The sequence below is a fragment of the Dichomitus squalens genome, assembly GCF_000275845.1.
Source record: "Dichomitus squalens LYAD-421 SS1 unplaced genomic scaffold DICSQscaffold_16, whole genome shotgun sequence".
In the NCBI taxonomy this organism is placed as follows: domain Eukaryota; kingdom Fungi; phylum Basidiomycota; class Agaricomycetes; order Polyporales; family Polyporaceae; genus Dichomitus; species Dichomitus squalens.
In genome coordinates, this window is record NW_006766898.1 from 535,866 (window position 1) to 559,835 (window position 23,970).

A 23,970-nucleotide genomic window follows, 5' to 3' on the forward strand; every position below is an offset into this window, starting at 1 on the left:
AGCAAATTCGGACATGAATTGATATACATAGATGAGGTACAGCATTCACATAGCAACACACAAGGACGCATAGCATAAAACAACAATCGACAAGCACTAAGCAATCCGATCAGTCAGTCCGACGTCCTGCGATCCCACCCCCTCCCCTCAGTTGAACCCAATGATCCTGCTCTTCGGCCGCAGGCTCATAACCGGCGCCCTCCGCTTTTTGGCCGCAACCTCCTTTTCCTCCACGTCTGACTCCTCGTCCTCGCTCTCCGACACCACAGGCCTCGCGGGGCGCGGCCGGAACGTCTGCACGACCGTCTCGCGCGGCTTCTCCTGCACCGGGGACGGATCGGCCGCCTCCGGGGTCGCAAGAGGAACGCGCAGAGAGATGGCGCAGTCCGAGAGCTGCTTGACGACGTCGGCGTCCAGGTCGATGTTGAATAGGTCGAAGATGTACCGCCGGACGGGCATGCGGTACTTCTGCGACGAGATCGTGTGCAGCGCGCGATAGAACATGCTGGGCGACGTGAAGATGTGCCGGTACTCGGGTTTGCTCTTCATCCTGTCGCTGGGGTCAGCCTCATGTCTTTGAGTAAAGCAGCGAGAAGACGTACTTCGTCAGCGATCTTGATGCGGCGTTGGCAATGACTGTATTCGCGAGATTGTAGATGGCCGTCATGACCTCCATCTCTTCCGGGCTTTCCGGAGGTGCGAGTCTGCTGTCATCGACGGCTTCGTTCGCGACGCATTCCCAGGCGGGTATCGAGACAAACTTGTCGACGTCGACAGGAACGCAGAGACCTGTAGGAAGGCCAAGCGGTGACAGCGTCGCTTCCCATTGGTAGTCATCCAAGATCTCCGCCCCTTGTGGCGTCGAGGAGATTAGTCCAAGCACGAAGAAGCATGTCCTGTTCGTGTGATCAGACGTATATGTGCATCAAGAATTTGCAGGTCTACTCACCCTCGCACAGAGAGCACCAGTGACCGTTCTGCGATCTCCAAGATAGCTGGGATTACCTCTTCCTCCTCGAGGAACGGCAAGCCGCGTTCGGTGGCACCAATGTTGCCCTGAAGTCCTTTCAGACGTTGCGCAAAGCTTGACAGTAATTTGGTGGCTTACCACCGCCCATAGGATACTCTTCAACTTGAGGATGAGATCCCGGTCCTCGCTTTCCAAGCCATGCCTCCGGATGAAGTGAGCAAAGTCTGCAAAATGCCCCTTATCCTGCAGTACTTCGCAACCAAGATCTGTCTTCGCCATCACACCGTAGAAATGCGGTGGAACAATCCCATCAAATGCACTTGACAGGACTACGGTTTAGTAGACACGCACATGAAGGAGGAAAGAGGCTTCTCACAGAATGTCATCGTCGTCTTCAGTGGCCGCCTGGCTGAACGCTTTGGCGAGGAAGACTTCGATATGCACCACATAGTGCAGGTTGCGTTCCTACAAATATGCATGAGAAGAGCTCACCAGCAAGGGAAAGGACGACTCACGTGGAACCATAACTCCATCTCTCGGTCAATATAATCTGCAGCATAGAGGTACCGGAAGCCCGTAGGCGTAGACATGAACCTAGGCTGTCGTCAGTCTGACAGCTCCTCACTCTTCCCAAATAACATACTTGAGCAGTAGAGGATGGCCAACTTCTCCTAAGTGATCAAGCGTCGGCTGCATCTCAACCACCATCTGGAGAACGTCCATCGACTCGCAAGCCCCTTCCAAGAGTTGCACGGCCATCTCGCGCACTTCGAGCGCAGGGTCATATAGCTGCGTCAGGAGTAGACGGAGTGTCCACGCGCTGGCTGTCTGGCTAGAGCGGATGAGGGCACCCAAACGTTCGGTTGCATAATGGCGGATATGCTGTAGAGTAGTCATGAGTATACATGAGCCTTTGACAACAGGTCCGTAATACCGTGTAACTGGAGGTCAATGCCTTCGAGAACACTATTCGCGAATGTCCATCACTAAAGATCACACCGTCAACAATTGCCTCTCGCCAAAGCGAATCAAGGCGAGTATCACGCACATGCTGTAATCCAAATTCTCGATGATGGCCGTGACGAGGTCTTCTCGACCCCGGAGCTCGGTGAGGACATAGAAAGCACTGAACAGCTTGAATTTCTCCAGGAGCCTGGCCAAAATCGTGAGCTATGTCCGTTCGACAAGATGCAAATAAGTAAACATACTCTATTCCCTCTTTCCGCTTGCTCAGCGTACCCAGCATCTCGAAATAGCCGTATGTGAGAGTGTCTTGCATGCGCTTCTTCGAGAAGATCGGATCGGATGTCGGCGTTGCCGTATGCTACAACGGAATTAGGACGAGCACACGAGGGGTCTCTATGACTTGCTTACCGGGTCCAGCTGGTCGAAGCTCTTATACAACTGGGGCAGGAACTCGTCTTCGGCGAGGAACTTGACACCCTCCTGGCTGGCCAAGAGTGCATTGAGTAAGGAACAGCCCAAACGCACCCATCGTCCGTTCTGTAGAAATCGATGCGACGAAAGTCATACACCAGTTGCTACGGTAGCAACACCACGACTTGCCTTCGCTTTCGGCTGGTCACTGAACCGACGAGCCATGGGGTGGAAGAATGACATGAGCTTTCGGATGTATCTCAACACTTTGATAGCCTCTTCCATTCGTTTTGGATTATGGAGCGGGCCCTCAACGAGTTCCTGGAGGGTGTCGAAGTTCCACTTTGTATGGTCCTTCGTCAACATTACTTGGGTTTCAAGGAGCAACGCCTGGAAGGTCTTGTCGTCCATCTGCATCCTCGCTTTCAGCTTATCCTGCTCGACGGCCCGTTGACCACGGCGTACGGACTCTTCTACAGAGTTCGCTCTGGAGAATTATGAATACGTCAACTTCGCAATGGAAAGAAATCAAACCTACCGTGGACGTGGAGCATCGCCTTTCACCGGAGGCTCCAGCCGCGCTCGGTGGCGGTTAAAACTGTCGATAGCAGATAGCACGGATGAGCCAATTATCCTGTGCTCGTTTTCATCATAGTCCGAAGCGAGCTTGAAGATGCGCGGTAGAGCCTAGAAAATACAACCAATTGAGCATTTGCGCAGTCAACCGAATGGGAGCCACTTAACCTGAATCTTCGCAGCTATTGAGAGGGGTAAAACGCGATTCGCTTTCTGCAACATCTCTGCTAGAAGCAACGTCGCCTTTCGCGAGAGCGCTGACCCAACACCGGATTCCTCGAACATAGATGTCAAGGCCTGTATGGGCTCGGTTTACAAAACATGGTACAAGGGGATAGCAGAATGGCTTACGTCAATCAGCCCTGCTTTGGTGAATATCAAGATGAGTAGTGCGATATATTGGTCAGTTAACTTGAGGGTATCTTGTGGTCGTGAGGGTATCTCGTTAGAAGCTTGCATTTCGGCGCTCTGTCTTGATCTACGATACACTGCAGGGACCTCATCAAGAAACTCATGCGGAGTGTAAGCAAGGATCCCACTTACTAGTCAACCGGCGCCCGTCGATGAAAGCTCGATGCCATTCTGGAGGTTTGATATTCAGAAGGTCGAAAAACATGTCGAGAATGACTTCCTGCTCGTGGGTCGGCCGACGCCTCCTGTGTGAACACAAAGAGTACTCACTCGTGCCTCCAAGGAAGGTACTCGTAAGCAGTCGATGACGGTCTTGATCGCCACCTTGTCATTGATACAGCAGTACATCAGCCCTACACGTCGGTCAATTACAACACGACGACTCCAGTACAATCGCACATACCGCTCCATGTTCGGAGCATGGACGAGACTATACGCGCACAGCCCTTGACACGCTCGGTGTGCTCGCCACCTTTGCCGTATGCATCTGTGATGCCAGAAAGGGCGATCTGCTCTACACTCAGCCTCGTGAAGATGGTGGAAAAGGTTAGGCTTTACTTCGAGGTCTGTACCAGGACGCAGATAGGCTCGTGTCCTCGGTGAGTCGATGATGTGCAAGAACGCAGCCGAGAGCAAAGGGGCCATTTCAAGGGGGCCCTCCGCAAGCGCATGCAGCAAGACTCGAATGCCCCCAGTCCGTGACATAAGTTCAATGTCAATGAGCACTGTACGGCACCATGTCAGAACGATCCAATATAGTAGAAAGCAGTGAGCTGACAGATCTCGGTAAGCGTCTGCACACATATCGGCTTGAAGGGGTCTTCGGGATACTCGGCCACCGCAATCACCGCACGCATTACAGCGTCCGAGAGGGGCACCGTTCCCGTGCCAACCGTGGAGTGAGGCGAATGTCGTTCGGATCCGATCTCGACTATGGCGCGGATCAGTTTGATAGCTTGCTCCTTCTCCACAGTGTGCTTATTGTCACGACATAGAGACCTATGGACTAAGTTATTAACCCTGTTCAGGTCACAAGACCAGCAGTGCGAAATGTGAGACCTACTTGACGATGAACCAATCCAAGTTCTGTTCGCCCAGGCGTCGCACTGAGTGAGCGTCGACGAGGGAATGCCGTAAGAGCCTGTAAGCTGTCGCACGAGATTGCTTCGAAGCCTTATCTGCGAGCGAAGGCAGCACGCTGAGGTACGCTTAGTATGCAGACGCCGCTAAGTCAAAAATCAGGTTACTTACGCACGCACGACCTCTCCCACTTCAAGTTCATATCGCACCCGCAGGTTCCGTTGGAGGATTCCGACAAGCCTATTCATGGCCTCAACGCGAGCACGATTGAGCTCCGTATCCGTAGCAGTAGCGGGGTTCGGTAGTGTTGAGGTGGACGGGGAGGTGGATGGAGAAGGGATAGAGGAATTTTGGGTACCATACGAGTGCTGTCTGTGCAAGTGGAGTAATGCCCTGATAGCACTATTCGCCTGGTGCATGGCGGAGTGGAAGTCATCTAGAGGCCATAGTTCAGCACAGTGCTGGTAGCACGACAGTTGTCAACGCACCTTTTTCCGCTCCCTCCTCCTTCCAGTTTGTGGCGGACATCAATGGCTGGCCGTTGAACTTTCGCTTAGTCCCGTTTGGAGTCTCATTGCTTCTCTTCCGCGGACCATTGCGACCAGCCACTACAAGTTGTAGATGTGAATATATTAGAGTACACGGCAAGTCAAATGCAAGCTCACTAGTGTCCATAGACCGCTGTATAGTCGCGATCTTCTGCCTGGCTGTTGCAAGTTCAGACTCGACTTGACTCCTCAACGCGTCCTTGAAGACTCCATGAGTTCCCATGATATGGACAAGGAAACAAATCTCTGCAGGTGTAATCACGCCAGACCAAGCAACAACTTTCACATCATATTGCTGTAAACACTGATGGGACGGCACATGCATCTTAGGCGGAGGGAGGGAGTACCCCGGTGACAAGCCCTCTCGGTCGCACGGTATGGGGTGATCACATTCAGAGATCTGACGCAAAAGCACTCACAGTCAATGGCATTTGCAGCAGGTTCTCGGCCCCCTCTTTGATCCGGTTCTCGACCTTGAGCTGATCAGTGAGGTACTGCAGCTGAAGCACGTAGCGTGGTCTTGCTCAGTTACCCCACAAATGCGCGTAAAACCCTGAGACGCACCTGGGCCTCCTTGACACCCTCTCCAACTACTGTGTTCTCCGATGCCGCCCAAGATTGTCCGGAATTGCTCTGGGCAGTCGATAGCGTGCCAGACGGTGTGCCGCCATCGTTGGAAGCCCTCGGGATCGGGATAGAGCCATTGCTGTGAGGCTCGCCGACGGTGGTCGGCATTTTCTGTTCCACTCTAGGCTGTAGTACTCCAGACAGAGATGGAAGCTAAGAGCCGTCGGAAAGCAGAAGATGAAGCATAAACAGAAATGTGCATCCAACAGGCCGTGGACGTCAAAGGTGGTAGACGCGGCCGTGCCGCCAAGCCCGGAAGCCCGGCGATCTCGATCAGTCAATAATACTTTGAACGTCCGAGCGCCTACCCGGGGCAAATCTCGCTAAGTACAGTACCAGTACTTACTTGCTGCCTTACGGTCACCTTACCTTCCCAATCTTCCCCGTTTCCGCGGAAAGTGCTATGTACTTTCCTGCACTGCGAAGTTCTGCTACCATATACACGACAAGACTAATGCGCCACGAACAAGAGCTCACTGCTATCGGGTAGTCCCGTTGCCAATACAGTTCAGGCTTTTGACAGCCTGAGCCCAAGCTACTTGCTTCACAAAATACAAGGCAAATCTATTTCTACATGCTTTGCTACAGCGTGATTCTATTTGCTCACAATCACAGCCTCGCCGTCTTCCTTCCAACCTTTCCGCGGCCCTTGAAGCCCCACTCAATCTGGTGCGCAACGGTGATAGTCACGCCCAGCTCCTCCGCGAACTGCCAAACGGAACCCGGATTCTTCTGGAATTGACGTCCAAGGAAGACGACATCGGCTTGACCCTACGAAAATCACCGCGCTTCTCAACTTCCGTAAGACACAATGTGCTCGCTGAACACCCTACCTTGTCGAGACATGCTTGGGCAGTGGGACCGTCGGTGATCGCTCCGACGGTGCTGACTAGAATCTTGTCTCCGTGGGCCTTCTTTACAGCCTCGGCGAACGGCGCCTGGTAGGCTGGACCGCCCTTGATCTTCTGCGAGGGATGAAGACCTCCGGTGGAAACGTCAAGAAGGTCTACACCGTGCTCAGCTAGGATACCTGCCAGCCGCACGGTATCCTGCAAGCGCCAGGACGGCTCGTTAGGCAAGGACTCCTCAAGCCAGTCCGTTGCCGAGATCCTGCGGGATGCAATACAGTGAGTCTCACTCGGATCGCGCGCAGTCCCGCCATTCGTGCTCCGCCTCACCTCAGGAATAGAGGCGTAGTAGGCGGGATAACAGCCCGAACTGCGTCCACGATCTCGAGCGTCAAACGCACGCGGTTCTCGAAGCTGCCGCCGTACTCGTCCGTGCGCTTGTTGCTCACCGGGCTGATGAACGAGTCGAGCAGGTACCCATGGGCATTGTGGATCTCAATGACGTCGAAGCCGGCCTGGAGGGCGCGCTTCGCCGCCTCGACAAACGCGGTCTTGACGCGCTTGATGCCTGCCTTGTCGAGCTCCTTCGGGACGGGGAATTTCTCGTTGTACGGCACCGAGCTCGGCCCCACCACGTCGTTCGGCCACCCGCCCACTTCCTCCGTCGCGAGCGCACCCATGTCGAGCCATGGGGCGACCGTGGACGCCTTGCGACCTGCGTGCGCGAGCTGGATGCCGATCTTCTGGTTCTGGGAGTGTGCGAACTCAACGATGCGCTTTAGGGGCCCGATTTGCGCGTCCGTCCAGAGACCAGAATCCTCTGGGGTGATACGGCCCTCCGGAGTCACTGCGGTGGCTTCGATCATAGTGAGGCCTGGACCGCGCGTGAAGATTCCTCCAACTGAGTGGTACACATCAGTAAGAGATAAGTGCGGCCAGCAAGCGCGTGAATACGTACGATGGGCCAGATGCCAGTCCGTTAGTTGTCCATTTTGTGCCGAGTACTGGCACATCGGCGAAACCTGCATGCGTTCCGCCCCAACGAGATTGCATCGTAAGATTCACGGGAACGACGTGGGGATGAGTTTGACCGGTCAGACACTCACCCAGATGCGGTTTTGGAATTCCACGCCTCGAATTTTGATGGGCTTGAAGAGTGTAGGAACTTTGCCAGAATCATCTTCTGCTGCTGCACCAGCTGGAGGGTACTGAGCGGGCGTGTAGTAGGATATGCCAGGAGCAGGAGGGTTCGGTTTGTTAGCAACCATGGTGCAGTGTGAGAGTAAATGCTGCACCGGAGGAAAGGTCAGTTGGCACCGGATGGTGGGAGACAAACGCGACGCCAACTAGTCTACTGCTCTATATAGGACTGTCAGATAGATGAATGCGTGCTCGAAGTTGACAACATGCACGACGTCATAGGACTCATCAGACAATGGCGTTCCTTTGAACCCGGTCCCACGGCTAATCGTATCACCCGTTTCTCACCAGAGCATCCCCCAAGAACCTATTGAAACTTGTACAAGTTGGTGAAGCACGCAATCAATCGGCCGCGACCGCTTGTGGCTACAGGACGACAAAACGGCCAACTTCGAAGTTTGTTGCGCAGGTTTCGAGGATGACTCGTGCAAGGGAGCGGCGGACGGGTGAAAACGTGAACCGCGTGCAGGATTGCAGACATCATGCACTCCTGCTGTCATTCACGCAGACTGTTATTAGTAAGTCTCGGAGGCAGTTGTTGATGAATAGGAGTATCCATGGCATGCACTACATCAATCACACTTGCGTCGTTTTGGTCACGTTCATCGGAATACGATAGTCATAGCGGGGGAAGTATCCCAACCCAATTTCGTGGTCAGGGCCACAACGCCTACGACCGCGCAATGGGAACTTGGGCCTTGCGCATCAAGCCACCAAGCCTTCACAGTAGTGTCCGTGTGAGTATGAGGAGTATAAAAACATTGAATACTGGCTGCTTACCGATGACACCGCATGCAGCGCGTCCTCCTGCGTTGCCCGTTTTCAGAGATTCATCGTCGCCGCCACGGCCGAGATCATCGGTGCCCTACGCAAGGATGAGCACTCTACGCAGATTCCTGGTATACCGCAAGATACGCACAGCATGAACCACCACAGACCGGCTGAAATCACCAACCGCCTGTCAGAATGCCCACAGAAGAACCGAAAGATGAAGAACGCACCCCACAATACTCAGTGGCCCATTGAGAGAGATCAAGCTATCCTCAAACGTGAACGACGCCACGCCCTTCGAGTCCGTCTCAATGTTTCCCAAATCTCCGACATGCCTGTCAATATCTGTCGGAGCACCATGTGTCCTTTCGAACGGGTTGAAGTGCGATCCTGCAGACGCGCAGCCGTTGCTCAAATCCCCAGAAGCACTACAAGGGGATGGTTGGTCAACTCTAGCCCCGGGACCAGCACAGATTTATGTATGCTCACTGGACATGGAAGCCATGGTTCGACGAGGTCTTGAGATTCTTCACCTCACCAGACACAGTGACTGGTGCGGTAGGGAACAATTGTGTGAACGTGACCGTGCCGCTGACGGTCTCGCCATTGAGCACAGCAACGGCCTATCAGGTAGGCAACGTTGATCGGTCATGCCTCGTGTTTGGATGCAAATACAGTATGAATACTAGCCTTGGAAATCACAGGAAGGGAGAGCACTTCGTCCTGGGGGTCGGACCTCCGCGGGAGAATGAGCCAGATTACGAAGACAGCAATCAAGGTGAAAGAGGCGGTGATAGCAAGGCGTGGCGGCCTAGACGACGGACGTGCGGTAGAGAAATCCATGCTGGAAGTCTTCTCAGCAGGAAAGCCAAGCATGAGCACAGGGGGAGGCGGTTGGAAGAGGAAGACGGCGACGGCGAAAGTGCCGCAGATGCTGTATACATATCACGCAGCGGAAGATCGCATTGCGGTCGTTGGTCAGACTGTTCACACACGCACGCTGGTCCGGCCGATCCATCATCCCGGCGTCATGCCCCCATCTGCTTGCCTCTTCGACTTGCCAAGAGAATGGAGAACATGGCAATTTGATGAAACCAGCTATGTTGGTAGTGCGGAAAGGATGCTCGTCGTCGGGTGCAGCAGCGAGAAGGATGCCATAGGTCAATCACTCGCTTGCGCGGCCGAGTCGGGCCGGTGAGCCAGAGACTCGGCGTCGACGTCACCTCGAAGCTCGTCGGCGTTGACCATGACCCTCGTATGACAACCTTCTCTCCAACATGACCACGTCCTGGTTTAGATTTGAAACATCATCTTTGGGCTCATGTTCTTCATGAGCCATCTCAAAGTGTCGAGAGTATTGTTGCCGACTCGCCTGTTGTGGTCTCCCCCCAGCACGATCCACTCAAAGCAATCTCTGAGAATACACAAGTTTCCTCTGGCTCGGCCAACAACCATTCCTTCCCGCACGCACATTTTTGCCAAGATAATGAGTACCGCGCATGGAGGAAGCGGACACAAGAATCGCTTAGCGAAGGCGAAGAGTCCGTACCTACTGCAACATGCAGAGAATCCGGTGCGTCAGTGATTAGTTTATGTGAATCGTAAAGACGACCTCAATAAGTCTGTAGGTCGACTGGTATGAGTGGGGTCAGGAAGCCTTTGACAAGGCGAAGCTCGAGAGCAAGCCAATTTTCCTCTCGGTATGTGCGCTCAATTTGGAGACAAGAAACAGCTTGGTAACAGGATGGCAATTAGGTCGGGTACTCTGCTTGTCATTGTGAGCGGCCCTTCTCTCATACTCCCGGGGGACCAACCAAACACTAGTCTCCCAGGGTGTCATGTACTCGCACACGAGAGCTTCGAGGACGAAGTGACTGCAAAGATAATGAACGAATACTACGTGAATATAAAGGTGCGTACCTTCATCTGCGCAAGCATCGTCTGATCAACGTAGATCTCGGCAGGTTGACCGCGAAGAGCGCCCTGACGTTGACCGGTTGTACATGACATTTCTCCAAGCGACGACGGGCGGCGGTGGATGGCCCATGTCAGTATGTGAGTTCGGAGCCTGCATATGAGCGTGGGCCGTGTCCTAAGTCATTCTTCATAGGGTTGACACCGGATCTGCATCCATTCTTTGCTGGGGTACGGACCCGCTTCTCCTCGGGTCGAGCGCATCATCCTGACTAAGGGCCGCAGACGTACTTCCCTCCCGGGAACTTCAGACAAGTCCTCATCAAGCTCGCCGAGATGTACGTCGTGGAGCCTCTCGAAGTCTGATGCTTTGCCAATGCCATGATTCACAGTTGGGAGCGGGATCCAGAACGTTGCATCGCGTCCGGGAAACAAATAATCGAAGTGTTGCAACAGTCGTCGAAAGTGCGCCTATCTCTTTCATTCACATGTATCTGAATGTGCTAACCGCATCATAGGCCGCTCCCGAGAGTGGTGTTGACGTGAAGCCCCTCGCTGAAAAGATACTTACGCAACTGCAGAAGCGCTTCGATGCGAAGGAGGGAGGGTTCGGTAGGGCACCCAAGTTTCCTTCACCGTCACAAACCATGTATCCGCTCGCTCGGATTGCTGCTTACTATCTGAACAATTCAAGTGCAACCGCTCAGGAAAAGGAGAGCGCTGAAAAGGCAAGGGACATGGCAGTATTCACCATGACCAAGATCTACAACGGTGGCATTCGGGATGTCGTCGGGGGAGGGTTCTCTAGGTACTCCGTCGACGAGCGATGGCACGTACCTCATTGTGAGTCACACGTTCCGTAAAGGGTGGCGTTGTTATGCTCATGCTTGGTCAACTTGCACCAGTCGAGAAGATGCTGTGAGTACATCGACACCTTCTGGGACTCATGGTTTGACGGGACACATGCCAACAGTTACGACGAGGCGCAGTTGCTCTCTTCCGCGCTTGAGCTCTACCAGCTCTTACCGAGCGGTTCGCACGACAAGACAACTCTTGAGCTGATGGCGAAGGACATCGTCTCGTACGTGGCTAGGGACCTGAGGAGCCCGCAGGGCGGCTTCTACAGTGCCGAAGATGCGGACTCGCTCCCATCGCATGAGAGCACGGTCAAGAAAGAGGGCGCGTTCTACGTATGGACAGCCAAGCAGCTGGACGAGCTGCTCGATGCGGACGCGGAACTCTTCAAGTACCACTTTGGCGTGAAGGCGGAGGGAAACTGTGATCCGAGTCATGACATCCAGGGCGAGCTGAAGGGACAGGTTCGTTTCAAGTCCCTCTCACCCCATGGCTTTACTAACATCCCTGTACAGAACGTCCTGTTCACGGCCCACACCCTAGAGGAAACGGCACAGAAGTTCGGCAAAGCGTACGAAGAGGTGCAGAAGACGTTGGAGGTGAACCTGGCCACGCTGCGCGAGTACCGTAACAAGCACCGTCCGCGACCGCACCTCGACGACAAGATCCTTGCGTGCTGGAATGGGCTCATGGTCAGAAGCAACCTTCAGGTCGATGCAAGCCTTGAGACTGACTATATGCACAGATCTCTGGCCTCTCGAAGACATACGAGGTTCTCCATTCCCACTCCGAGATCGCGAAGAAGGCGCTGCAGTTGGCGGAAGACTCCGCGACGTTCCTCCGCGCGCATCTGTATGACGAGAAGAGCGGTACACTCTGGCGCAGCTATCGCGAGGGTCCAGGTCCCACTGGTCAGGCGGACGACTATGCGTTCCTCATTCAAGGCGAGTGCTTAACGTGCGACCGCGCTCGGTACGGCGCTGAGCTCCTACAGGTCTGCTTGACTTGTACGAAGCGAGCGCGAAAGAAGAGTACCTCCTCTGGGCGCTCCGTTTACAGGAGAAGCAGGACGAGCTGTTCTACGATCCTGAGGGCGGCGGATACTTCGCATCTGCACCCGACGAACACATACTCGTCCGCATGAAGGACGCTCAAGTAAGCCCTCGTACCTATGCAGCTACACCCCGTGGCTGATGGGTCTGGGTAGGACGGTGCCGAACCCAGCGCCGTGTCTGTGGCAGTGTCGAACTTGCAACGGCTGGCACACTTCGCCGAGGACAACCACTCTGCATTCACTGAGAAGACGACGAGTACCCTCGCCTCAAACGGGCAATTCCTGAAGCAGGCGCCCCACGCGCTTGCGTACATGGTCAGCGCCGCCCTCACGGGAGAGAAGGGGTACATGCAGGTGCGTCCACGGTCTGGCGCTCTTCGAGTTGTTACGTTCTTACTAACGTTCCTCCAACGCCCCAGTTCATCTACGAGGGCACCTCACAAGACTCGCCGTTCCTCAAGCTCATACGGTCGACTTTCATCCCCAACCGGGTGCTCATCCACTTCGATCCGTCGAACCCGCCTCGCGGCATAGCGAAGCACAACGGGAGCGTGCGCAGTCTCGTCGAAGAGCTGGAGAAGAAGGAAGGAGAGCACAGGGAGAACGTCATGATCTGTGAGAACTTCACGTGCGGTCTACCAATCGAGAGCGTGGACGAGCTGAAGCAGAAGTTACCGATCCTATCGGGGGCATGAAGCGATGTGGCATCCAGAGTCGTGTACGAATACTAGTCATTAGGGAATGTATTACTAGGAGCGGATGTTCTTGAATGTGCGATGATATGCAGTCCCACTTGCCAACAGATCTGTCAGCTCACGATTGCTGGTTAGGCAGATCGTCTTATGAATCACTGTACCGTCCTACGTTGTATTGAACGCCAATCGGACGTGCACTCCCTAAACGTGGGTACTAGTATAATATGCACAGGCTAAACACTGTCGCTTGTACCGTATTGAACCACCACGAGCGGACAGGGGGGAGAGAAGATGCGGAGGGAGGGAAAGAAGGAAAACATGTCACAACGACGCTACGAACGTTTGGGCTACACAGGAAGGAACGGAAGGAACTATTGACAACATGCAATGGTTCGACAAACGCGAAATGGTATGGGGGAGGAGAGGTATACCCTGGTGCGGAGGTGACGAGGCATTGCGCCGCGCTATCGGGTCCTCGCGGACAGCCAAACAGAGGAGTAAGGAGACTTTACGAATAACACGACAGAACGCGAATAAAAAAGAGCATCCAAGGACAACAAAGAGGCGGACGGTCAGAGGGAGCACTAGGAAGAGCACCGCGTCCGGGTACGTCTTGCTACATATCGTTGTCCACCCCATCCCGATAGAGAGACTGGATCAGAAGAACAAATAGGTGGTGACGAAGACACCAAGCGCGATGATGATCACGACTTGTAATGGGACACCTTCCGGTGGGGCGATGTCGCTTCCAACATAGCTGCCCACCTCTGTACGTCCATCGTACGTTGAGCGGTCGTCGTACGTCCTGCCATCGTAGCTACTGCCATCGTCCGACGCGGGCCCGCGCCTTCGTTGCCTGAGCTCCGTCGCGCCTGTGACAGACGTAGGGGCAACGCTCGGTTCCGGCATGGACGCAATCAATTGTCGGAGGCGCTCGATCTCCGCCTGTGCTTCATCGAGCTTCTTAACCAGCTCGGGGTTCGGATCCTGCACGATGACCTGCGGAGCTGGAGGGGGCACAGCCCGTGTGAGGGGCGAGGGAGGCGGTGATTGACGTGCAGGCGGGGGTGCGTGCACGCTGACGTTGACGATACCGACACCCTCGTCGCTTGACGGCTGGGGCTCTGACGGAGTGGGCTCGGGTGGGTGAACGGCGACGTTCGGTGGGGGAGTGGAAGGAGCGTCGTGGTGCTCTTCCTCTTGCGGAGGGAGGATACGTGTCGCGCTGTCGTCCCCACCGCTGTGCTCGCGGTCTGCATGGCCATTCGTCTGGTACTGCCGGACGGTAGCGTACTTCTGGGAGTAGATGGAGGATGTTTCAGGGAATCGTGTAAGACCTGATTCTGACCACACGGAACTCACATCTTGCCCGGGTACGTTCAAGAGTGAGCTCATGTTTACGTGGGTCTCGTCCTCCTCGGGAACAGTCTGGCCCTCAGGAGGTAGGTAGACAACACGGATCTTCTGAGAATGAACCTCGTCTGCTTCGCCGTTCCACTACGCGCATGAGACAGACGTGAGCCGCCTTCGTTTTGAGGACAACAAGGGATACGCACGATCTCTTGCAGAGGCATGCTCTCCTTCTCAGGAGTGATGATGGTGCTCTGGATGAGGAACTTGTCTTTGCATTTCGCGTTGAGGGGCAGATCCTCCTTCATAGCTTGCAGCATGACTAGGCGGGCGCGAGCCTCAGTCTCGATGGGCCGCTTCAAGCAACAGGACATTGACACGTACCTGCAACCTCGACGGTCTCTCCCGGCTCCACCCTACCAGAGTTGGGCCTTACACAGTAAAGCTGGACACGCACGACATGCCGCCTGAGTCTCCTGTTAGTGTTGTTGTAGCGCCATGAGGGCTCACCTTGGGAGCAGTTGTCTTGACTTTGAATGCGACTGGGTTCGCATTGTTGTTTGTGATCTGAAGTGTACGCTTGACGGATTCGGTGAACGGCCCTGCGCGCACATCGAGCGGGGGGCAACACGGAGCGGGGTGAGGAAACGGAGTAGAGGGACGTGGATTATTAGAAACCAGGATCGGTCAGCATGGGCCGCTCGCACGCGGGAGGGATCTAATCCACGCACTGTTGAAACCCAGAACGCTGCTGGGATTGAGGGAGACGGACATTTTGGCTTTGAGGGGACAGCAGAGGGCGGCGGGAGAATGGGGGCTGAGGGTATGTGAGGGTAGAAGGAGAGATAGGATGGCTGGAAGAGGCACGGTGCGCGAGCGTGAGTGATGACGGTGCACTACCGCTGCGAGCGCTTTTGAGCGGAGTCCCACCTCTCGCCTCCAGCCGGCCCTTCTCCGCGTGGCCCTGCAAGTACCCCTTCCTCCAGCACCTCGTCCTCACAACCACCTTTTCGTCGACTATACTCTCGCTCAGCCAACCACCATATCGACGGCAATACACAACGGCGCGGCCGTCGTGCGCCGGCCATGCTTCAGGGCATGCCATCATGCACTGCTGCCACGCGCTGCGGTCATGAACCCCTAATTTATTGACCTGGCACCGCTTCTGGGTTTTTGTGTGTAATCAAGCACATCGCTCGCAGCCTGTTGTGCGCAAGTACGGGCTGAAGGGGGATTAGGGAGCGACTATTACATTGGTGGTGATATTATCAAATCGTAGTGGTGTGCAGGGGCTAGGAATAGGGATGCAAACAGGTTTCTTGTGTGTAACGAACGCGACGAGAAGCAAAGAGCGATTAGCGACGAGACTTGTATGTAACGAGAGACGACTAGTAGAACTCTGAACAGACCGAGATATACAAAATCCGACACCCTCCGATTGTATTGTATGTACGAATGGATCCTGATGAGATGAAAGAGATATAGCGAGGGCGATGCAACTCATGGAGTGCGTGTTGTAAATTACGAAGGGCTGATAGGCATGTGGGTGCCGTCGTACGAGAAGCCTGGAGGAATGTTGTTGAGTCAGCAGCGCCCATTTCCCCCATCACTTCCCCCTTACCTGCGAACTGAGCCTGTACGGTCTGCGAAAGCTGTGACCCTTCGACGACACTATCGAGGGGGACCTCAGTCGTAAAGACGGTGTCGAAATTAGACACATCCTATGCAATTCGTATGAATACAAACAAGAGGAGATGGAATTGAATTAAATTAGGGGCGTACCACTGGGCTCGACACGCTCGGCTTGAACGGCGGCTGAATCTTCTTCTGAATGAGCTTCTGGAAGTCAATATGGTTCGCAAAGAATGGATGAGATCTGATCTCTTCTGCCCCGTTGACTCCGAGACGTTGTGTGGGGTCCCGAGTGAGGAGGCCAGTGAGGATGCTGCGTGCCTCGACCCCGATATCGTCTCCGAAGACGAGAGGATCATGCAGGATCTTCTGGTACATGACGTCTGTGTTCTCTGTGGGTAGAGGGTTGGCAGCAACTCGTAAGCAGAGCGAGAAGCTGACTAACCATCGTAGAAGGGGGGAAGTCCCGAAAGCATCTCGTACAGGAGTACACCCAGGGTCCACCAGTCGATCGTCTTGTCTGCGGTAGTATTAGCACGCGCAGCCGCTTCCGTTGACGTCAGCAATACGTACTGTACCCTTGGCCGCAGAGGATCTCAGGCGCGAGGTATTCTGGCGTGCCACAGAATGTGTTCGTCTTGTCTGAATCTTTCATGTTGAGCTTGCACAATCCGAAGTCGCACAACGCGATGTGACCAGTGTAGTCAAGCAAGATGTTCTCAGGTTTCAGATCACTATTGTGAGCGATATGAGGGTCGTGCGTGCCTGACAGTGAAGCTTAAAATCATACCGATAGACGACATCGAGCTCGTGAAGATGCTCCAAGGCAAGCAGCAGCTCGGCACTATAGAAACGTGACCTTTCTTCGTTGAACCTCTGTTCACGCTGCAGGTGGTGGAAGAGCTCCCCTCCGTTGACGAAGCTATGACCCCTATCAGCACAGAGCCCCACGGCACACATGAGCGACATACGCAAGCACAAGGTAAAGCTTCTGCTCAGACTGGAAGCTGAACTTGAGGGGCACAATGAACGGATTGTTGACACGAGCGAGGACTAATCGTTCCGCTAGCGTGTGCGTAATTTCTCCTCGCTGAACAATGTATTGTTTCCGAATTGTCTTCAAAGCATAGATACGAGAGGTATCTCGCTTGCGAACTTGCATGACCTAGAGATGGGGCATTGAGAAGACGGTGAGAGCGCAGAAGAGCGGCTCCGTACCTTCCCGAAGCTTCCCTTCCCAATAACCGTAATGAGCTCGAAGTCATCGATAGTGAGCGATTGACCCTAGAAGCAAGATGTGAGATACACACGCAGGCGCGCATGGTGCAAAGTCTAGACCCACCGTGCTCGGCTTGAATGCAACACCTATTTGGATCCTTCCCGAACCTCCCGCGAGGTCGTACCACTGGTCCTGCGACGCGGAATCGTCAAAGTCCGGAGTGAACCGGACACCGCCCATGAAGAGATCGTTGCCCATATCATCTGCGATTCCATCGCCTCCGCGCTTGGGCTCTTCCGTACGCAAGTAGCACTGGATGGAAATCTCCGAGTGACGAGACACGTCGCTATGGACCACGTCAGTATACCCTCCGTTCTGTACGCTCCTAGCAAAGACGGCGAAACACGAATAAGCACTCACAAATGCGTCTCGTACATGTACAGCGGCTTGCCCAGATCGCCGCCCAAGGGGGTGATCAGCACCTGGTTCACCTCAAACTCCATGACGAGGTACGGGAGCCACCAGCACTGCGTCCTTTGCACGCTGTCCCTGTTGCTCTTCCTGTTCGCCAGCCGGTTCTGCGTGACGCTTGAAGGCGACACCGATGCGGCGATCTTGGCCTGCTGCGACGACAGGGCGGCCTGCACCGCGGGGGGCACGGCAGCCCCGTCGGGCAGGGCGAGGTTCTCCGCCCACAAAACGCGGATTGCAAGTAGCCCCGACTGCGGCTTCCCGCTTGGGTTGCCTGGGGTAGGCGTTGTAGAGCGCGGATCCATGTCCTGAATCGACAGCCCGTTTGCGGGCTGCTTGGACTTGCTCTTGCCTATCTTCCAAGACATCCTGATGTTCTACGACCGCAGGACTAGCGCGAGAGACTGGTGCTGGGGCTCGCCGTTCAGAGTCAACGACGAAAGGATCTACAGTAAATGCAAAGCCTGCTTTGCGCTCGAGGGACGGATGAGTGACGAGGAATGTGGGGATCAAGCGGAGGGACGGATTGGTCAAGGCCGATGACGCCCATACAAAATGGTCGCTGCATAAGCGACAGATCCCGATCTCGCTCGACCTTCCGACCGTCAACTCGTCAAGTCGTAGCGATGTTCATCCAGACATCAAGAAGGGAAGCCACCGGAAGCCACTCAATTCTATTCATTGGGAAAATGCGGAAGCATCCGTTGTTATGTCGCACATTCCATCTTAATTACATCACATCATCTGCACCGATAGGTGCGTGAATTACCGCATGTACATCTGGGAATAAGGATAGGACAACACGTGCACAGAATTGCCAATGTCCACAGGAATTGGAGGTCCACCAAATCCCGGCAAAGTCGGCAAAGCTGATCGTAAAACGCAAGTGTGTATGTAATACCAAGGCTACGCGCTGTAACCTGACTACGGTCAAGGGCGAGACTGCAGAGAAGACGACGGCCTAGATCTCGAGGTCGGATGCCAGATGGGGCGCGCCGGAAGTGACTTCTCGATAGCGATAGATATCATCATGCAGGACCGTGAGTCGACAGGTCCGCGAAGGAGAGGTCGAAGCAAGAGAGTTCAGACCATCTGATATAGTGCTTGTCACGTCGATGACCTGACGAAGATAGGCGGCGTTGGCGGGTCCAAGGATGCGCCAATGAAAGGCAACCGCGAAACTCCTACTCGTTGAGACTGGCAAGTAGCCTCTTCCGGCTCTCGGCCTCTGCCTTCGCGATACGTGCAAAAGACCTGGCCCCGCGTCCGAAGAGGGCTTTGCGCATGCGCATGTCCTCGTTCGCCTTCGCATGCGCGGCGAGGGCTGCCTGGTTGTGTGTAACGCGCTTCTTCGACTCCTTGAACGGACCTACTGTTTTCGCCTTCAGTCCAATTCCAAGGCGGTCGGTCTTGAGCACAGTAGCAAGCGGAGTGAGCAGCGCCTTGGGGTTGTGGGAGACAGCGGCAGCAGAGGAGTCTGGTAAACCAACACCGCGTCTGACGTCCGTCTCGACATCGCTCGATTCTTCGTCAGAATCGGAGAGCGTTAGGTCCACCACATCCACGCGCCGAACCTCGCGGATGTCATCATCTGTGCCCACCGCTACTTCCAGTTCCTCCGTCTTGATTGACAGTTCGCGGTCGTCCAAGATGGTCCTCGCTGGTCTCTTCTCTCGAGCGTTCTGTGTCAGCGATCGTCTCGGTGCGGCTGCACCAAGGGCTTCGCCCTCGCTCCAACCACTCTGCTGAAGCATGGCGAAACCCTTGTTGGACGGGCCGATATGAAGAAAGACGGGAGGAACAAACGGCTGCTCCTTGCGTTCCGGCGGCGGTTCTCTGGACAGGATGTCGGCAAGTGTTGGTGCGGGTACAGGCGTGACATGCAATGATGAAGGCGCAGAAATTGTGGATCTAGTAGTGAACCAGTCGACCTTCTTCTCGGATGGTGGCGCAACGAGGGTCTGCGCGGGTGGAACATCAAGCGTAGGTTGCGGGGAAGAGGACGAGGATGGGTCGACGCGAGCGGGAGGGGAAGCCTGTGGCCCGATCACAGGTGCGCTTGATGCGCGAGGTAAAGACCTGTACCATTCACCGACGTGAGATGAAGGAGCGGGCTCTTCTGCACGAGGTAGCGAGGATGAGGCACTGCCCATCATGTTGTTCACCTCATCGTAGGATACGATGGCGGGAACAAATCGAGGGGCGTTCTTTAAACGACGATTGACTCCGAACGTCGATTCAGTAAGCCAAGGATCTCGTTGATCCTCTTCAGCCTGTTCCTGTACGACCTCTTCGTCTTCCTTCTGATTGGGTGGATGGTAATGAGAATATATGTAGTGAGTAACGGTAGCCATGAGGTGATGGATAGAGAGTAAGAGCAGACTCAGCGAGTGCAGTGCGGCTCCGCACACTTGAGCAATGCCGTCACGTGGTGAGAGGGTCTTGGGCGTCTATGTTATACCCGCCCACGGACTCGAGCGACTCAGAGGCGAGATATTGCACTCTGGCAGGCGGCGACGACCACTCGCCCAGACAATACCTATCATCTCTCCCCAGCTCCTGAAGATTGCCTTGTGCCGTACACTGTCTTCTTGCAACGATGGATTCCGCTGGCGACGCCGACGTTCACCGTGTCTGGACTCTTCTCTCTGAGGTTTCAGAGCAACTTAGCCAAAACCGCTCTTCTGCTGTGAACCTGCATGCCCTCGCCGATGGAGCAAAGGTGCGTCGCCTTCTCTTATCTTACATGAGGTTTGTTGCCTTTGGTCTCATATGTGACTATATCACTACCAGGCTCAAGCCATCCATTCACAAACCGGCTTTGTACTCCGCCGGTGTGTACTCTAGCAACTGTCATGTCGCACGGGTCTGATAGAAACCAAGCTTCAACCTAGACAAACCAAAAGGTACCTCGTTCCTATGGTGTATATGCGGACACTGACTTATGCGACTCATATTCCTAGAGGTTTACGATGCCGAACTGGAACGCATGAACGCGGCCATGTCCGCGGAGAACCAGGCCCTCCTCAACGACAACCGCCAGCTCAGCGCCCTCATCCGCGAGTACGAGCAGACCCTCGAAAACGTCATGGCCACCTTCCGTACGCGCGCGGTAAGTCCCTGCCGGAAAATGCTACCCGTCCACCTCCCCTCAACCCTGCTTTAGCACGAGGTGCAACGGCGCGAGCTCGCCCTCATGCGGCAGTACGAAAGCGTCCTCGTCGAGCGCGAAACCGAGGCTCTGGGTGAAAACATGAAGGTGAACACCGCACGCTCGGAGAGCTTGGCTCGTGTCGGCCGCATGTTGCGCGCCGTCTTGCGGAGATTGGGTGGGGAGGATGTGCAGCTGTACGAGGCGCACATGGCAGCAGCGGCAGGAGGGAAGAGCGCAGGTCAGTCTCGCCAGCCCTCGACAAGCGCAGCACCGCTATCGGTACGCCGGGAAGAGAGGAGCGGGGAGGGTGAGAGCAGCAAGAAGGACAAGGGGAAAGAACGGGACGACGGGACACTCGACGAACATCGTTCAGGGTCCCCAGACCCTGATATCGACCACCTACTGGACGAGGAGGAGGATCCGGAGCGGCGGCTCGCGGCCGCAGAGTGGGCGTTGGAACGCGAGAGCGAGCTCGCCCGTCTAGAACGCGAGAACGAGGAGCTCCGTGCGCTCGTCAACGGACTGCTCAAACCGGAGGCGCCGAGCTCGACAGCGCCGCAACGACCATCCGAACTGTCGTCGTCCACCGCGCCGATCCTCATACCCGACCATCCGGACGGCGAGGAGGAGGGCCGGAATGCCGAGGAGCACCCTTCATTCGCGACGATCCCCCGCCAACATCGATTACTCGGTGGTCCGCCAGGGACCGTCGGGCCATTCGGCACCTACAAGAGAAACACGCTTATCCGGGTGGATAGCCGGTAGTAGCTAGTGAGTGCATCGTGCCTGATTCTGTGCGTGCCACTCACAGAAGTATATGTAGATTTCATGTGCCATCTACGTCACCAGGGATTGCACTCGGTCTCCCCTCATGTTTGTACCCTACTTGTCACACTGTGTACTTCGGATCGGACAATTCATCGCTTTCATCTGTTCGTGGAATATAGATACATTACTATGGTATGACTGCAAACTGCACGAAGCGTTCTCGTCTCAGAAACCAACGATCAACACGGGGAGAACACAACATACGAGAGCTATAAGCAAGATACAACCGCCATAACTTACACATGTACAGCGCCGCATAGCACGACAGAAAGAGCATTTGAGCAACTCAGGAGAAGGGTATCAAAACCAAGCTGAAGGAGCATAACAGCCAGCGAAAACCAAATTGAGCTATATCACTGTGAGTTGGAGAGGACTTCTCGCGATCGCTATGACAAGTCCGGCTCGCCCCAGATGCTCTTCACAGTCTCGCACTTGACATCGGCGACGTACATGCGCAGCCACTGCACCATCTCCTTGCTGACCTGGGGACAGCGCGTGAGGTCGATGGACTCGATCCGGACAGGACGGCCAACCGTCTGCGACGCGGACGAGAGGACGGGCACCGACGGCTGCCGCGACAGGATGTGCGCGGAGGCGGCAAACGCGGAAGCCGAGGAAGAGGCAGAGGAAACCGTGGCCGAGGACGACATGGCTTGCCGGTGGTGGTGGCCGGACGCGCTTGAGATCGCCGGCTGGCTCGCGGGTGCTTGTGGGACGTGTGGGGGGGCGGTCTGACGCGGGAACGCGCGGGAATGGGGAGGCAGGCGGGACTCGACGATTGCGCGGAGGGTTTCCCATTCCAGCGACGTGCATCCTTCCACCGAGAGCGTGCTCAGTCTGGGACACACCCAGGTCTGGGAGACCGGAGGGGTGGCAAGGTTCTGTGGACAAGACCGTCATTACCCCTGATAGCTGAAGGGACAGCAGCGCTTACTCGCATGAGATTCGATGTCACGTCCTCCACATCGACGAGCTCCAAGGATGTCAGCGAGGTCAGGCGCGGCAACAACCGAGCAAAGCGAAGTTCGTTGAAGAAGCAGGACTCGATCCGCAAGTGACGCAGCGGGAGGACGGTGAGGGACTGCCTGCGCAGAGCCTCCAGCATCGGAGAGACGTTGTCCAGATAGCACAGCTCGATGCGTTCTAGCGCCGGGAACGAGAGCAGGGTGAGCACGGTTCGGGTGCGCAGATTGCCGGAGTAGTAGAACGAAGCTTTGCGAAGCCGCGGCAGGGAGATCGAACGCGTGTCCGATGCGCGTGCCAGGACGTGATCGTCATGCTCCGAGGCCTCCGGAATGAGCGTCGTACAGCCGTCCGGGTCGACGTCGGACATATTCCGCAGGACCAGCTCCTCTAGCTGCGGACACGAGCGCAAGGTCTTGAGCAGAGTGTCGACGGAAGGAGAGAGCCCGTTCCAATAACCGCCGAGCTTGAGTACGCGGAGATTGCTCAAGAGCGCGAGGTCCCATCCGAAACTGAACGAGGTGAAGGACGAGGTCCGTAGCCGAGGCGTAGTGCGTTCGAACAGGGAAAGCGGCGGCTTTGAATAGTGGTCTTCCTGCATCGAATGGGAGACGCGGACGGAGAAGACCTCGAGCTGTGGCGCCTGCTCCTTGCACCGACTGAGCGCGACATGGGCCTGTGGCCGGCTTGGTACAATCAGATGGAAGGTCTTCCAGCGCCATATTGCGGGACGGACGAGCTCCATGGCCGTAATGATACTCTCGGTAGAGACGGTGCCGTGTTCCATGCGAGGGCTGAAATCAAGGCAGACGTACAACGGAGCGGTCCGGGATCGGTCGAGCTTGAGGATCGCCCGGTCTATGGAATGGTGCGTACCCATTGCGATGCGCGTCCAGAGCATCGGAGAGTTAATCGCCACCTCTCGCCAACACCGGCACACGAGCATCAGGTTCGAGAGGGTGATCGAGTCCTCGTCTTCTTCGTCCAGGACCGCAATCGAGAAGATCGACGAGAGGAGATCGTTGGGCATGCGCTGGACAGGAGAGTGCATACGGACCGCTTGCTCCAACCTCAGCTCCAGCAGGTCTCGTTCGCTCAGGAGCGTCGCCATCTTCGAATCCAGGGAGAGTATTGCCTCCCGAAGGTAGGGTATCGACAGGTCGAGAGCCGATCTTCGAGGGCTTGACATCCACGGAGCAGCGGATGCGCGCGAAAAGCTTCCTGCTGGTGGCGCGGCATCCTGCGGACGACGCTGGGATGAGGACTTGTCTGCATACGCCGCGGCCATGAGCGCGGCCGTGTCGCACACGTCGTAAGGTGGCGGCTCGGTGGAGTACTCGGTCGTCCAGGACATTGTGGTGGGTGCGCGAGCGAGAGGCTGTTCGAGAGTAGCGTAAGACATGGCGGAAGGGTGTAGGCGGGGGGTG

General features: G+C 55.6%; 9 protein-coding genes across 9 annotated transcripts; 2 read left to right on the forward strand and 7 right to left on the reverse strand.

The window, feature by feature from the left end:
* Positions 1–147: 147 nt before the first annotated feature.
* On the reverse strand, positions 148–5,697 carry DICSQDRAFT_147513 (uncharacterized protein; the record flags this gene model as incomplete). Its single annotated transcript, XM_007366226.1, has 26 exons — positions 148–550; positions 603–896; positions 950–1,056; positions 1,109–1,289; positions 1,347–1,435; positions 1,486–1,564; positions 1,614–1,852; positions 1,905–1,956; positions 2,019–2,123; positions 2,179–2,294; positions 2,345–2,473; positions 2,537–2,834; positions 2,886–3,034; positions 3,092–3,220; positions 3,275–3,411; positions 3,467–3,554; positions 3,605–3,687; positions 3,738–3,843; positions 3,893–4,059; positions 4,113–4,333; positions 4,398–4,532; positions 4,586–4,850; positions 4,903–5,022; positions 5,080–5,161; positions 5,382–5,462; positions 5,527–5,697. The coding sequence occupies 26 exons, from the start codon at positions 5,695–5,697 to the stop codon at positions 148–150; spliced, it is 4,026 nt and encodes a 1,341-aa protein (XP_007366288.1).
* A 438-nt stretch (positions 5,698–6,135) lies between these two features.
* On the reverse strand, positions 6,136–7,705 carry DICSQDRAFT_106744 (FMN-linked oxidoreductase; the record flags this gene model as incomplete). Its single annotated transcript, XM_007366227.1, has 5 exons — positions 6,136–6,360; positions 6,423–6,699; positions 6,768–7,338; positions 7,396–7,459; positions 7,544–7,705. 5 exons carry the CDS (start codon positions 7,703–7,705, stop codon positions 6,199–6,201), a joined length of 1,236 nt encoding a protein of 411 aa, XP_007366289.1. The 3' UTR covers positions 6,136–6,198.
* Positions 7,706–8,083: 378 nt separating this feature from the next.
* Positions 8,084–9,303, reverse strand: DICSQDRAFT_137009 (uncharacterized protein). The gene is made up of 6 exons (XM_007366228.1): positions 9,099–9,303; positions 8,898–9,031; positions 8,639–8,836; positions 8,557–8,578; positions 8,418–8,502; positions 8,084–8,356 (listed from the first exon to the last, which is right to left on the reverse strand). Exons 1-6 carry the CDS (start codon positions 9,249–9,251, stop codon positions 8,343–8,345), a joined length of 606 nt encoding a protein of 201 aa, XP_007366290.1. The 5' UTR covers positions 9,252–9,303; the 3' UTR covers positions 8,084–8,342.
* A 355-nt stretch (positions 9,304–9,658) lies between these two features.
* Positions 9,659–12,975, forward strand: DICSQDRAFT_161788 (uncharacterized protein). Its single transcript, XM_007366229.1, has 16 exons — positions 9,659–9,981; positions 10,037–10,108; positions 10,164–10,185; positions 10,241–10,320; positions 10,373–10,463; positions 10,519–10,553; positions 10,608–10,660; positions 10,715–10,787; positions 10,841–11,165; positions 11,228–11,240; positions 11,296–11,641; positions 11,693–11,869; positions 11,923–12,121; positions 12,172–12,332; positions 12,385–12,585; positions 12,651–12,975. The coding sequence occupies exons 1-16, from the start codon at positions 9,730–9,732 to the stop codon at positions 12,924–12,926; spliced, it is 2,376 nt and encodes a 791-aa protein (XP_007366291.1). The 5' UTR covers positions 9,659–9,729; the 3' UTR covers positions 12,927–12,975.
* A 172-nt stretch (positions 12,976–13,147) lies between these two features.
* On the reverse strand, positions 13,148–15,103 carry DICSQDRAFT_137012 (PapD-like protein). The gene is made up of 5 exons (XM_007366230.1): positions 15,008–15,103; positions 14,787–14,878; positions 14,661–14,721; positions 14,483–14,598; positions 13,148–14,423 (listed from the first exon to the last, which is right to left on the reverse strand). Exons 1-5 carry the CDS (start codon positions 15,048–15,050, stop codon positions 13,584–13,586), a joined length of 1,152 nt encoding a protein of 383 aa, XP_007366292.1. The 5' UTR covers positions 15,051–15,103; the 3' UTR covers positions 13,148–13,583.
* Positions 15,104–15,797: 694 nt separating this feature from the next.
* Positions 15,798–17,903, reverse strand: DICSQDRAFT_61551 (serine/threonine protein kinase; the record flags this gene model as incomplete). The annotated part of the gene is made up of 10 exons (XM_007366231.1): positions 15,798–15,841; positions 15,898–15,997; positions 16,059–16,300; positions 16,354–16,428; positions 16,482–16,642; positions 16,699–16,830; positions 16,880–17,073; positions 17,127–17,192; positions 17,251–17,473; positions 17,548–17,903. 10 exons carry the CDS (start codon positions 17,901–17,903, stop codon positions 15,798–15,800), a joined length of 1,593 nt encoding a protein of 530 aa, XP_007366293.1.
* A 359-nt stretch (positions 17,904–18,262) lies between these two features.
* Positions 18,263–19,824, reverse strand: DICSQDRAFT_137014 (uncharacterized protein). The gene has a single exon (XM_007366232.1). It carries the CDS (start codon positions 19,752–19,754, stop codon positions 18,783–18,785), a length of 972 nt encoding a protein of 323 aa, XP_007366294.1. The 5' UTR covers positions 19,755–19,824; the 3' UTR covers positions 18,263–18,782.
* A 373-nt stretch (positions 19,825–20,197) lies between these two features.
* Positions 20,198–21,517, forward strand: DICSQDRAFT_147520 (uncharacterized protein; the record flags this gene model as incomplete). Its single annotated transcript, XM_007366233.1, has 5 exons — positions 20,198–20,320; positions 20,392–20,432; positions 20,482–20,504; positions 20,562–20,710; positions 20,765–21,517. The coding sequence occupies 5 exons, from the start codon at positions 20,198–20,200 to the stop codon at positions 21,515–21,517; spliced, it is 1,089 nt and encodes a 362-aa protein (XP_007366295.1).
* A 449-nt stretch (positions 21,518–21,966) lies between these two features.
* On the reverse strand, positions 21,967–23,732 carry DICSQDRAFT_61455 (uncharacterized protein; the record flags this gene model as incomplete). The annotated part of the gene is made up of 2 exons (XM_007366234.1): positions 21,967–22,461; positions 22,515–23,732. The coding sequence occupies 2 exons, from the start codon at positions 23,730–23,732 to the stop codon at positions 21,967–21,969; spliced, it is 1,713 nt and encodes a 570-aa protein (XP_007366296.1).
* Positions 23,733–23,970: the final 238 nt, after the last annotated feature.